The sequence below is a fragment of the Nansenia antarctica genome, assembly GCF_963989245.1.
Source record: "Nansenia antarctica genome assembly, chromosome: 7".
Classification (NCBI taxonomy): Eukaryota; Metazoa; Chordata; class Actinopteri; order Argentiniformes; family Microstomatidae; genus Nansenia; species Nansenia antarctica.
Window position 1 is genome coordinate 57,371,164 of NC_137677.1, and position 13,591 is coordinate 57,384,754.

The following is a 13,591-nucleotide window of genomic DNA, read 5'->3' on the forward strand; positions in this document are numbered from 1 at the left end:
ATACTTAGGTCTATGAAGCCATCTGTCCATCTGTGACCACACTCTTTACGAAAGCTAATGCTAAACACTGAGAAAGAGATCAAGATCGAGAGAGAGCGAGAGAGTGTGTGTGTGTGTGTGAGAGAGAGAAAGAAAGAGAGAAAGAGAGACAGCCATCTAAACGTACCTAGAAAGCCAGCCACCATGAGACTGAAGCTTCCCAACCCAGGTCTGGATGAGCGGATCCCATCCCATCAGGAGCTGGAGAAGATGGAGCATGAGGAGGCCGGAGACAGGCCCAAATGGGACAACAAAGCCCAGTACATGCTGACCTGTGTGGGCTTCTGTGTGGGACTCGGCAACGTCTGGCGCTTCCCTTACCTGTGCCAGAGCCACGGAGGAGGTAGGGTTCGGAAGATATGGGGTGTCAGTTCCCTCTATGTTGTATACTGTTTAAGAAATTAAAAGGTCTATGAGCTACAACACAAGTCCGATATTTTCTTGGAATGAAAATACGCCAGGATGTACCACGGATGAAAATAGCAGGCCAAACTCAAGGTAGGATTGCAGTGGAGTACAGAGTTTTGAGTACAGAGATAGCAGGTGACTGTATTGATTGAAGTTATTAGCTAAATACAAAATGTCATAATTAAACCATCTTTGTCAAATGAACCTTTAAATCATAATGAGACAAATAAATGGATTAAAGAGAGATTATAGAATATAAACCGCTTTATTTTGATACATACAATGCTATGATATTTGCAGTTAATTGTATAATAATTCATATAAACAATCACCATATATCATAGCATATTAGACTTACAGTCAATAGTGACGAGATTCCAGACAGATTACCTGTGATTCAGTTAAACACCTGATTGATTTGACAGAGCTATCACCTGACACGTGTAGAGTATACTAGGGAAATTAACATTTTTGGGCAATAGACAGCATTTTCATTTCACAGGACTGCAAATTATGCATTGGAATCCTATAAAGAAATTCTAAGAACAAAAAAACTGTCTAATCATTTTCAACATCAAGTTAAGCTTTTTCCTCTCGAATGAACAAAATATATTATCACAGGAAAACTGTGACTATTTGGCATTTACGATTATACAGTACACTATTGTGACCACTTAGGTAAACATTTATTTAAAAATGTATAACACAGTTTTAATAGTAGTAACTACTACAACAATAGTTGTAACACTTCAGGTGGTGGATGATAATAATAGAAACAAAGAACAAAGCTTCTTAGACACAGAGTGGTTGAGTGTAATACAAATGTTTAACTTAGTGTGTGGGATTCAGTACAAATCAAACATTTGGAACATTTGCAATTGCAACTGTGGCAGAGGATAGTCCTAATGTAACTCATGTGTTAGAGGATAGTCCTAATGTAACTCATGCGCATTGTGAAATCTTACTTTTGCATCTATCTAATATGTCTGCACAAGCAGATGGTGCTACTGACGGCTCACCTCCATGTTATTTAAATGTTATGTTCAGGCGCGTTCATGATCCCATTCCTGATCCTGCTTGTTCTGGAGGGAATTCCACTGCTGCACCTTGAGTTTGCCATCGGTCAGCGCCTCAGGAAGGGCAGTGTGGGGGTGTGGAGGTCAATCAACCCTTACCTAACTGGTATAGGTGAGTGACATTCTTCAGTATGATAATCTTAGTATGATAATCAAACCATAATTGCTTTGCACTTGATTAGCTGAATCAGGTGTGCTGGTGGTGGAACAGATCAAATATGTGGAACGGCTGGTGGTCCCAGAGGAGAGGGTTGAAAACCACTGTTCTAGGTGGAATTGATGCTTCTATAATTGGATGTAATGAATACATATATTACATTTTTGTGAACCAGGTATTGCTTCCATGCTGGTCTCCTTCCTGGTTGGCATGTACTACAACACCATCATGGCCTGGATCATGTGGTACCTTTTCAACTCCTTCCAGAACCCACTGCCTTGGAGTCAGTGTCCCCTCAATGATAACAAGACAGGTATGTCCATGTGCTGTAATTACAGGGTATTTTGTCCAACCTCTTTTGTAGAAGACTGGGCAGTTAAGATGGTAACAGCAAGTTCACAATATAACCAGAGTAGGCTAACTAACTAATACTAGCTTGCTAGCCAAAAAGATCACCTCAAATACCTCATTGATGGATTTCTTGGAGGTTATCGCTCGTTTTACAGAACAGGCAAAGCAGATCTCTCTCTCTCATTTACATTATATTTACATTCTAGGCAATTAGCTTATTCCAAAGCTGCCTTATTCCAAAGCAACTTACAATCAATAAGTGAATCATCTATCCACTATCATCATCTATCCGTCATAGCAGGGAAAAGTAATCTATGCTCAGGCCTGGGGCCATTGGCAGTCGTTGTGCTAGAAGAAGAAAGGAGAAACAATACAGGGTATTAGTATAGATGTCTCAGGAGAAACAGTACAGGGGGGTAGTAGATGGTCTCAGGAGGGACAGTTAAGGTGTAGCTCTCTCACCTCTGAGGAGTATTTCCTCAAAATCAAGCTGAATTTTAACTACTAGTAGCAGACACTCCAAAACTCGTGAGTTAATGGATCAGTTAATGGTCAAGGGTTCCTTTAATAACCAGCCACATACTGTACTATATTATACATCAGTTAGTTCCGACCAAGTAATTTTATTGGACAAGAGGCATTCCATGAGTGCTGATATACAGAATAACAGCACTGGGACTTTTAACTATGTATCACTTCGCCGCACAGATGTTCTACTAAATGACCGTTAATTAGACTACTTGTTTGTGTTCAGGTTACTAGGCAACAGTCCATTTGAAGTTCAGTTGCGGAACAATTTTTTGTTTATTTTTATGATTAAATAAACAAGCAAATCATAATCTGTTGTCGCTTATTACTGTGTTAACTAATAAATCGCGCTGTAGAACTGTTGTATAAAAGCAATATCACACTCGAGGTCGTGCTGTTATACTGAATATCAGCACGGCTGTGATTCGGTCGTAGGTACGAGGCCGCAGGCCGAGTACCGAATATTTAGTATAACAGCACTCCCTCTCATGTGATATTGCTTAAATCACATCTGGCAGCTCACAGATGACTTGATGATCTGCTGCCTCCTGCAGGTGTGGTGTCGGAGTGTGCAGAGAGCACCACGGTGGATTACTTCTGGTACAGAGAGACACTGAACACCTCTACGGCCATAGACGAGTCCGGGGGGCTACAGTGGTGGATGGTCCTAGCCCTGGTCTCGGCCTGGACTCTGCTCTATGTCTGCTGCATCAGGGGGATCGAGACCACGGGCAAGGTAGAACTTTCCATAAGTGCCACTGAAGGTCAAATTCCAACAGTAAAATAAATGTTCTTACCCCCCCCCTCTCTCCTATACAGGCTGTGTACATCACTTCGACTCTGCCCTACTTGGTCCTCACTATCTTCCTAATCAGAGGGTTGACTCTCAAAGGTGCTTTCAGTGGTGTCAAGTTCCTCTTCACACCTGATGTAAGCTTGACTTTATGACTCCCCCATTTATGCGATAGTACCCAGTGGCTATGATACTGATCTATGTAGAATGATCTTTATGTATCTATCTTTTTTTTATGTACCGTATCTCTCAAGGTGAACGAGTTGATGAACCCTTCTACCTGGCTGGATGCAGGTGCTCAGGTGTTCTACTCCTTCTCCTTGGCTTTTGGGGGTCTCATCTCCTTCTCCAGCTACAACTCTGTGCAGTAAGTGACCCTATAAAGGACTAGGAAGACACACAAAAAAGTATGTCCTATTCATCTCTTTGAATGAGTAACTCCTTTCTATTCTTTCTCTAGCAACAACTGTGAACAAGATGCTGTGATTATCTCTATCATCAACGGGGCGACCTCAGTCTACTCTGCTACGGTTATCTACTCCATCATCGGCTTCAGGGCCACAGAGAAATATGACGACTGCATGGATGGGTGGGTTTCATGGGCCTCCCTCTAAATGTGGTCATCGTAAGGTAGACTGGATTAGGAAAATAGATCATAATTAATAGAGTGCAAAAGTACATCATTGTACATTTTTCTCTGTGTAACCTGGTGTGAGGGAAAATGTATGTTAGGGTTTCACAATTCACAACTGGAGGTTGGTCGAATATTGCATTACTGTGATTTTAATAGCTCATTTGGCTTGATCAAATGTTTTCAGTTGGCTACTATCAGGTTGACAATGGCTTCCATATATCTCTTTCCAGTAACATAATGGCATTGCTGAATGCATTCGACCTTCCTGAGACCAGCATAACGGAGAGCAACTACGACAGCATGTTCATAAACCTCAACGGCACATCTCCAGACATCATCCAGGGGCTGAATTTGAAGACCTGTAATTTGCACACTTTTCTTAGTCAGGTACTTAAATTAAAGAGTTACAAAACAACAACAACAACAGCAACAACAACAACAACAACATACATCTCAAAGCTTTACAAATACTGAAGGGGATGCTGTCTTTCTGTAGGGTGTGGAGGGAACTGGTCTGGCCTTCATCGTGTTCACAGAGGCCATCATCAAGATGCCCGTCTCTCCACTCTGGGCCATCCTCTTCTTCGTCATGCTCTTCTGCCTGGGGCTGTCCACCATGTTTGGGAACATCGAAGGTGTGGTGGTGCCCCTGCTGGATCTAAACATCCTGCCGAAAAAGTGGCCGAAAGAAGTTTTGACTGGTAAGTTACAGTACATATACAGTAGAAGAACCCTATATATCGAAATGGTTTTCAAACTAAGGAGCTGTCCCAGCCATCCATGGAATATCACAAACAAGCTATATATCCGTCAGATTTGATCCACTAAGGAAATGAAACATTCTTAGCCAGGTTGAGCTCCGAATAACATGTATCTGTCTGTTGAAGTTGACAACTGTCGTGTTTCGTAAGTAAACGCGTGAGACAACTGTTAACTATATACCACGTACTTTATTAACCATCCAGTTCCACCATTCATCCCACTCTGCCCGCTTTCCCACTGCGCATGCTCTGCCCTGTATCCCCAACTCATTCCCATTGGTCTACAGCATAAGCGTCACACCATATATTAACATAACACCACATCTCCCCTTTCTAGAGACAAAGGGTAGACTGCCTTTGCCTCGTCAGACCTTAGAGGATTATTCTGCCTCTTTTGTTGTAAAGGTCTGTCCCTGTGTAAATCCTGAACATACGTTACTATAGCGGTTTGATCCATAAATCTCAAAACTAACAGGGCTACTAAAAGTGCTCAAACTAGACCCCATCCAACGTAACATGGAATAACTTTTCCTTAAATACAACAGTAACATTACCCATATACTCCTTTTTTTTTTTTTTAGGGTAAACACTTATACAAACACTTGTCCACATTTCTCAGTTACATGTCAAACCTCCTAGGTTTAACCACTGCTCTCCCCCCCCTTGTTCTGAGCGTGGGAGTCTCTGCAGGTGGGGCCTGTGTTCCGACTGCAGGTGACATGGGAGCCTGCCCAGGGGTCGGGTCTGGGGCCGGCTCCGGGGCTTGTTGCTGCGGCGGGGAGCCCCTGTCTTGTGTAGGTGTGTGTAGGGGTATCAGATGCTGTCGGTTGCGTCTCACCACCCCCTGGGGCAGGCCCACCAGGTAGGACCTCGGAGTAGAGTGGTTTCGGAGCACAGTTCCCGACGTCTTAGCATCCGTGACCCATACCTGCTCTCCCGAAGACAGGTCACAGAGGGGTCTTGCACGGTGTCGCCGGTTGTAGTTTACCGCATCCGACCTCCCTTTCACCTCCTCTTTCTGCGCGAACGCGTCGCTGTCCGGCAGTGTAGGGACCAGTCGAGAGGGCAGCACTGGCACCGTGGTGCGCAGACGTCGGCCCATGAGGAGCTGGGCCGGGCTGTACCCACTCTGAAGGGGTGTGGCTCGGTAGGCGAGTAGAGCCAGGTAGGGGTCGCTCGCTTTTTTCAGGAGGTTTTTCATAGTCTGGACTGCCCTTTCTGCTTCACCATTACTCTGTGGAAACCTTGGGCTGCTGGTGATGTGTCTGAACCCGTACGCAGCAGCAAAGGAGGTGAAGGCTTGACCAGAAAACTGAGGCCCATTATCTGACATCAGGACCTCCGGGATGCCATGGCGGGCAAACATGGACTTCAGATGTACAATAATGTCAGTGGACCTGGTGTGAGACAATTGGGCAATCTCAACATACCTGGAGAAGTAATCGACGACGAGTAGGTATGTGTCTTTTCCCAGGACGAACAGGTCGGCCCCCAACTTCTGCCATGGTCTTTCAGGGCACTCTGACGGCATGAGAGGTTCTCTGGGATTCTGTCGCTCCTGAATGCATGCCCTGCAATTGAGCACCATTTCATTTACCTGTTGGCTGAGTCCAGGCCACCACACAGACTGGCGGGCACGCTCCTTGCACTTCACAACACCTTGGTGTCCTTCGTGTAGTCTGGCCAGCACGTCGTTCCTCATTACTGAAGGTATCACCAGTCGTGTGCCTTTCAGCAGTAGACCGTCTTCCACTGTGAGCGTAGCTTGCTCCCGCCAGTAGCTCTTCAGCACAGGTTCCTGGCTTGCGTGGTCAGGCCATCCCTCTGTGCACAGCATCATAACACGTGAGCAGACACTGTCAGCATTTAGCTCCTTCCTCAGGTTTTCCATATATGAGGCACCAACGGGTAGATTGTCCATTACACAGTCCACATATATATTGGTGCTCTCCATTAGCTCCTCTTCTGATGTAGACCTGGATCTTGTCACTGGGGAGCGCGACAGCGTGTCTGCTGTCCAGAGTGATTTTCCTGGCACGTGCACGATAGAATATGAGTAGCGCATCAACCGCATCCTGAAACGCTGGATTCTTGGCGGCAGAAGATCCAGGGCTTGGCCTCCCAGTAAGCTGAGAAGGGGTTTATGGTCGGTCTCCAGGCAGAAGTGTTTTCCTATGAGGAAATCCTGGAACCGTTCGCAGGCCCATGTGAGGCCCAGGGCCTCCTTCTCGATCTGTGCGTATCGTTGTTCTGTGGGAGTGAGGGACCGAGACGCGTAAGCCACAGGCTTCCATTCAACCCCCCACCTCTGGAGCAGAACACCTCCCAAGCCGAACGAGGATGCGTCGGCTGACACTTTGGTGTCTCTCTTTTGATCATAGACCGCCAGCACTGGAGGAGAGGACAGGGCTTCCTTCAGTGTTCTGAATGCTGTCACCTGGGCCACGTCCCAGGCCCAGCTGTTTCTTTTCGAGAGAAGGTCACGGAGCGGCTTGTCCTTTTCTGCTAACTGGGGAATGAATTTTCCCAGTTGATTGACCATTCCAAGAAAGCTTCGCAGCTCGCTGACGTTTGCGGGCTCCTTCATCTCCATGATGGCCTCCGTCTTCCTCGGATCTGGGCGGACCCCTGTAGCCGTGACGATCTGGCCCAGGAAGACCACCTCACTCTTTGAGAGTTCACATTTGTCCATATTCAGGGTGATGTGGGCCCTTTCCACCCTTTGCAGTACTGCGTGGAGTCGAGTATCGTGCTCTTCCTGATCCCGCCCCCACACCAGCAGGTCATCGATGTGGCATATCACACCTTCCAGCCCCTCGGTTACCTCCGCCATCATGCACTGAAAATGTTCAGGTGCTGAGGCAATTCCGAAAGGAAGGCGGTTGAAATTAGGGATGCTCCGATTTATCGGCCACCGATTTAAATCGGCCGATTTCACTCCAAATGACTCGATCGGTGATCGGTAAAAATGGCCGATCGCAAAAACCGATCTTTTTTTTTTTTTTTTTTTTTCCCTGGGGAAGACAGATAACTGAACAGAAAACATAGGAGGACGTAACAGTATGTAAACCATGAAGGCCACGTTTATGATGTCTTTTATACAGCCATATCGACTGACTTGGGCTTCAGGCCCTAACTGGGTGATAGGCCAGACTTTTACTATGCCATAAAAATGGGTCTGCGTTTGCTTGGTGCCTAATGGATCAAAACTTTTGTCTAAAAAGCAAAACATATGTAGGCTATCCAGTCAGTAGGCCTACAGTTATGTATTTTTTTTAAAATCGGTATCGGTATCGGTATCGGTTGATCTTGAGGAAAAAAATCGGTGATCGGTATCGGCCCCAAAAATCCAGATCGGAGCATCCCTAGTTGAAATGAAACCTTCCGAATGGGGTGATGAACGTAGTGTACTTGGCTGATTCTGCTGCAAGTGGAACCTGCCAAAACCCCATGTTTGCGTCCAGTTTACTGAAAACCTTTGCTCCGGCAAGCATCCCGAGGCTCTGCTCTATCGACGGCAGAATGTACTTCTCCCTGCATACAAACTCGTTCAAGCCGGTCAGATCCACACATAGACGCACTGATTTACCGTCCTTTTTGGGGACGACCACCATGGCGGCGCACCAGTCGGTTGGCTCTTCCACGCGGCTGATGACACCCAGGTTCTCCATGCGCTGGAGCTCATCTCTGACTTTCCCCATCATAGGCAGCGGAATCCTCCTGGGGGTTTTCAAGGAAAATGGCACAGCACCCGGTTTGAGTTTTATGGTGTATGCTTGTTGTACCTCACCCAGGCCACTGCACAGCTTGGGGTAGGTCGTCTTGAGGGTCTCCATGTCTATGCTGTTGACACGGAGGAGTAAGCCCAGGGCTACGATGGCTGGCCTCCCAAGCAAAGGCGTGCTCAGGTTATTCACCACATAGACCTTCTCCGTGGTCTGCTTGCCTCCTCTCCCCAGCTGCAGCTTGGTGAACCCTGCCACGTCCAGCGGCATTCGTCCTGGACCAAACAAAGGTTTCTCTGCTTTGTGGAGAATGGGTGGCTGTGTGTTAGAAAACATGTTAGCAAAAACAGCCTGTGACACAACAGTGACATCGGCTCCAGTATCGAGCTTGAAGGTGACCTGTTTTCCCATCACTTCTATTTCTACATTCCATGGATCAGCCTCTGACGTCACAGTACCAAGGAACCAGCCCTCCACCTCTTCTTCAATACCGTGCACAGCTTTACCTGCAAGGCACACACGCTTGTAGTGACCCATTTTTCCACAGGAGTGACACTTCACCTCGTTGGCAGGACACTCCAGCTTGGGGTGTGGCGCGCCACCACATTTGTAGCACTGGGAGCTGCTCTGGCTGCTGTGTGCCTTTGCTCCAAAGCTCTTATACATGTTAGGTTTGGGCTTTTCCTTTGGCCTCCCTTTAAACACTCTGTCTACAGAGCTGACGTCCATCTGCACTGCACTACTGCTGCTGTCACTCCTCAGTGTGCTTTGCTGCTTTTTGATCTCCTCTGATTGTCTCGCCATGTTGATAGCTTTTTCTAAGTCCAAGTCTTTTTCCATTTGCATGCGTTCTGAAAGCCGCAAGTCTGCCAGCCCTACCACTAACCTATCCCTGATCAGTTCATCATGCAATTGTCCATAATTGCAGTGCTCTGCCAATGCATACAAGGCAGTGACAAATGCATCCACGGTCTCATTTGCTTCCTGTTTGCGCATGTTAAATCGCGCACGTTCGTACACAATGTTCTTTTTCACTACAAAGAAGGATTGAAAGCCATCCCTCACTTTACTGTACAGATGCAGGTCTCCCTCGCTGAGTTTCAGACCCCTCAAAACATCGTCGGCCTCATCTCCCATACAATAAATCAAAGTGTTCACCTGATTATCATCAGAGCTGGCGGCTAGATTGCTTGCCTGTCGGAACCTCTCAAATCTCCGTATCCACTTTGTCCACTCGAGCGGCTTAGAAAAATCAAAAGGCTCCGGCGGCTGAATGTTGAACGTCGCATTTGTAGTAGCCATTCTGCTAGCTTCCTCTTCCTCTTGCGGCACGTTGTCGTTAGCCAGCTGCTCGCCTTCTTGTCCGCTAGCCAGCTCGCCGTCAGCATGTAACGTGGAATCGCTCATACAGCCTGTCGATTAGGCACATCTCTGTACTGATTTAGTTCAACAGCACTTCTGACACCATGTCGTGTTTCGTAAGTAAACGCGTGAGACAACTGTTAACTATATACCACGTACTTTATTAACCATCCAGTTCCACCATTCATCCCACTCTGCCCGCTTTCCCACTGCGCATGCTCTCCCCTGTATCCCCAACTCATTCCCATTGGTCTACAGCATAAGCGTCACACCATATATTAACATAACACCACAACAACTTGGTTTTTTGTTTCAGGTCTGACATGTGTTGTCTCCTTCACCGCTGCCCTTGTATTTGCCCAGCGGTCCGGTAGCTACTGGCTAGCACTGTTTGACAGCTTTGCAGGATCCATCCCTCTCTTGATCATCGCCTTCTGTGAAATGGTGTCTGTCGTTTACATCTACGGAGTAGACAGGTGCGTCCAGACTGGCAACACAATGGAAACAATGGCTACAGCCTCCCTTTATCAGAACTATAAAAATCCAGAAGTAAAGTAAAAGGCCACATGTTAGTCTCTCCATGGGCGCAGAGGTGAAGGGAGTGGTAGTACTGTGTACTGTATAGGATATATCTCTGGAGGCAGGTGGTGTGGCGCATTGTGGCACTCTGCTCATCCACATGACACTCTGCTCATTCCAACAGGTTTAACGAGGACATCGAATTCATGATCGGTCACAAGCCCAACCTCTTCTGGCAAGTCACGTGGAGATTTGTCAGTCCGCTCATCATGTTAGTCATCTTCGTTTTCTACCTCGTCACGCAGATCAGCAGCTCGCTGACCTATCTTGTCTGGGACCAAGATGCGGTAAGCAAAACGAACATGTAGCTGAAGTTGCCATTTGTCGTGCCTATCAGTTGTTTCCTAAAAGTAAAATAAAAAAAAGGAAAATAATAGTTTAGAGGCTTGCCCCAAATGTTCTGTTCAATTTCATTACAGGTTGAGTTTCCGACACTGGCAGAGCGGACATACCCTGACTGGATCTACACCTTCATCTTCCTTTTGGCTGGTGTACCAAGCCTGGTTATTCCGGGCTTCGCCATATTCAAACTCATCTGCAACCGCTGCTGCAAGAAGAACAATGACTCCGGAGAGGACACAGTCAACACTGTTTCTGCCAAAATACAGATGAGCGAAAGAACAATAGACCAACCATATTTTGCTTAAGTTCTCTTCATGTGATTTCATTTTGTGATTTCAAGAGTGTCACAATAGTTCCTCTCAATCTAATCACAAAGGATGAGGACACATGGACAGATTTTCAATGATTTCACATGCTATCCTCCACAACGACAGATTTTGCATTATGCAAATCAAGTAGGAGAGAAAGACGTATTTACACAATTCATTAGGCCTACACAAGAGAAATATGATAAGGCAACACTGTAGTTAAACTCCAGTTGTTTTATTTTGTGCATACATGTATGTTGTAAATGTCTTTTATTAGGATAAAACCCCTTGAGATGAGCCATCTCGTTTTCGAGGGGGTCCTAAGTTACAACACAAAGCATAATACATCATAATACAATAATACAATACAATAATACAATACAATACAAATATAATAATACATGTTGCATAATACATAATCATTACATATTACATAACAGGATAAACAATCAAATACACACATGACAAAACACAGACAAACAGGAGACAAACAACAACACACATTGCCAGTTGAAAACATTGAGAACATCACAACCATAACACGACCAACGTGGATAACAGAACAAGGGAAGGCGGATCTACATACAACAATATACATACTACACTTTACAATAAACTTAATAGGTGTACATGTAAGTGGTGACAACTTCAAAGGAAACACGAACAATCAGTCAAAAGGTAAGAAGACAGTGCATGCTTAAAACTAACAAAAGATGTGTATTTATTAGACAGTTGTATATGTGCTTTGTATAAAGCAAATTATACAGAAAGTTAGTTTAAAATGTTAATTTGAAGGTTGTAAGCAAATAAGGATATTATGAAGACACATGGAATGTTTAGTTTCTTTAAACATTCTAACATAAGTAGGCCTATAGTTGTATAGTTCTTGATATGATTTATGTCTTGTTATGTTGAATAAATGTATGAGGTTCATGACAATAGAATGCATCAAATTATTTATTTACATTCACAGGAGAGGTGGAGTCCACAGTCAGTGCAGGGTGGAGAGCAGTGCAGTAAGGTAGTTTTTGGAAGATGAGGGAGCAAATAGCTGTCAAAAGACTGACTATGATGTGATTACAGTAAATGTGACCTAAGAACACATTAATGTAAGTTGTAAGCAGATTGTTCATATTAGTTTCAAACAGAAAAGAGAGCAGGACTGATGAACTGGCTACACATCCCCCTGTCTGATTTTATTGAACACAATGCTACCTGACATGTTGACCAAGGCAGCACACACATGTACTATCTTGTCAGTGGTAGCTACATCCCTGTTCTCAATCTCATCCCACAAGGACTTCACAAAGCCAACAGGAAGTGGCCTGCCCAGGAATCAGGATTTGGAATCTGCACTTCAGAATGCATCACATGTTCTGTAAAATACCAATGTCTTTTTAGAATATTTTTAGGAAAAACTTCACATAATTTTACCCATGTTCTCAGTACTTGTTGTAGCACTGTTATACAAATGGTTACAGTCATACTTTGTGCTGTGTTGTTGAATATTACAGTTTTTCTCTATCGCTTTAACACTAGCATCGGAACCTCAAACACAATGACCAAAACCTGAAACTGGTGTATTTTATCTCACACCAATTCTTCACAATGACAAACACATTTCTTGCTTATCACTCATTTTGCAGCTCTAAACCACACATTTAACAAAACACTAAATACAATTCTCAACATTTGGCACAATCTTCCTTGATAAAATCTCTTGTGTTCACATGGAAAACTTTACCATTCAGAATGCTTAACTCAAACCACCAATCACACAATCACACTCCTTATATGGGCAAACACCTATTGCATTTGAATTAGCAATCATAGCTTTAGCAATAAAAGGGCCAAAGCTCTCCTGTGTTGAAATATATCTGAAGTATGTCAGGGCTGGATTCGTCATGCCAGGCGATACTTTCCCCTCTGCTTGGCAAGGGAGAACATTGCCTGTGATGTCGACAAGGTCTTGTGGCCTTTGTGTAGAGTATATTCAGAAGGCTTATTTTCTTTTTTCTATTGTTTGTTCTGTATGAAGAACACTTTACAAATCCAACTGTCATTGCTGAGATGTGTACAGGTATTTCAGAATAAATTTGTATTTGTGTGTTTTATATTTGAGTATAAAAACATAACAGTTTATAACAGACTACTGTATGTATGTAGTCTACCACTGAAAATGCAAAATGCCTACTGATAATCTTATCATAGTACGGTTTTCCGCTGATCATAGTGTTTTCCATTGTGCACATCAGTCTTCAATTGGTTCTTACAAGTGTCTATTCATTTGATGTTTGTGTTTGTCATTTGACGAAAAAAAATCAGTTTGAGAAGACATAACATTAATTTGAATGCAGTGTTCGCTTTTGCAAGAGATTTGTGGAGTTTAGGGTTTTGTGTATGAGTTTTTGGATTTGTGTTTAGAGTTAAGAGAAAATGAGCTATGCTTTGACTAAACGTGTCAGCAGTGTTTGTTGCCAAAAAGCTACATTTTTGTTTCATCTGACCACAGAACACTAGTTCTAGTC

At 44.5% G+C, this 13,591-nt stretch overlaps 1 protein-coding gene across 1 annotated transcript; it reads left to right on the forward strand.

Moving 5' to 3' along the window:
* Window positions 1-183: 183 nt before the first annotated feature.
* LOC308162815 (sodium-dependent neutral amino acid transporter B(0)AT1-like) lies at window positions 184-11,060 on the forward strand (the record flags this gene model as incomplete). The annotated part of the gene is made up of 12 exons (XM_080536955.1): window positions 184-382; window positions 1,495-1,635; window positions 1,856-1,993; window positions 3,114-3,295; window positions 3,379-3,489; window positions 3,607-3,719; window positions 3,813-3,941; window positions 4,217-4,373; window positions 4,483-4,687; window positions 10,151-10,310; window positions 10,538-10,700; window positions 10,833-11,060. The coding sequence occupies 12 exons, from the start codon at window positions 184-186 to the stop codon at window positions 11,058-11,060; spliced, it is 1,926 nt and encodes a 641-aa protein (XP_080393081.1).
* Window positions 11,061-13,591: the final 2,531 nt, after the last annotated feature.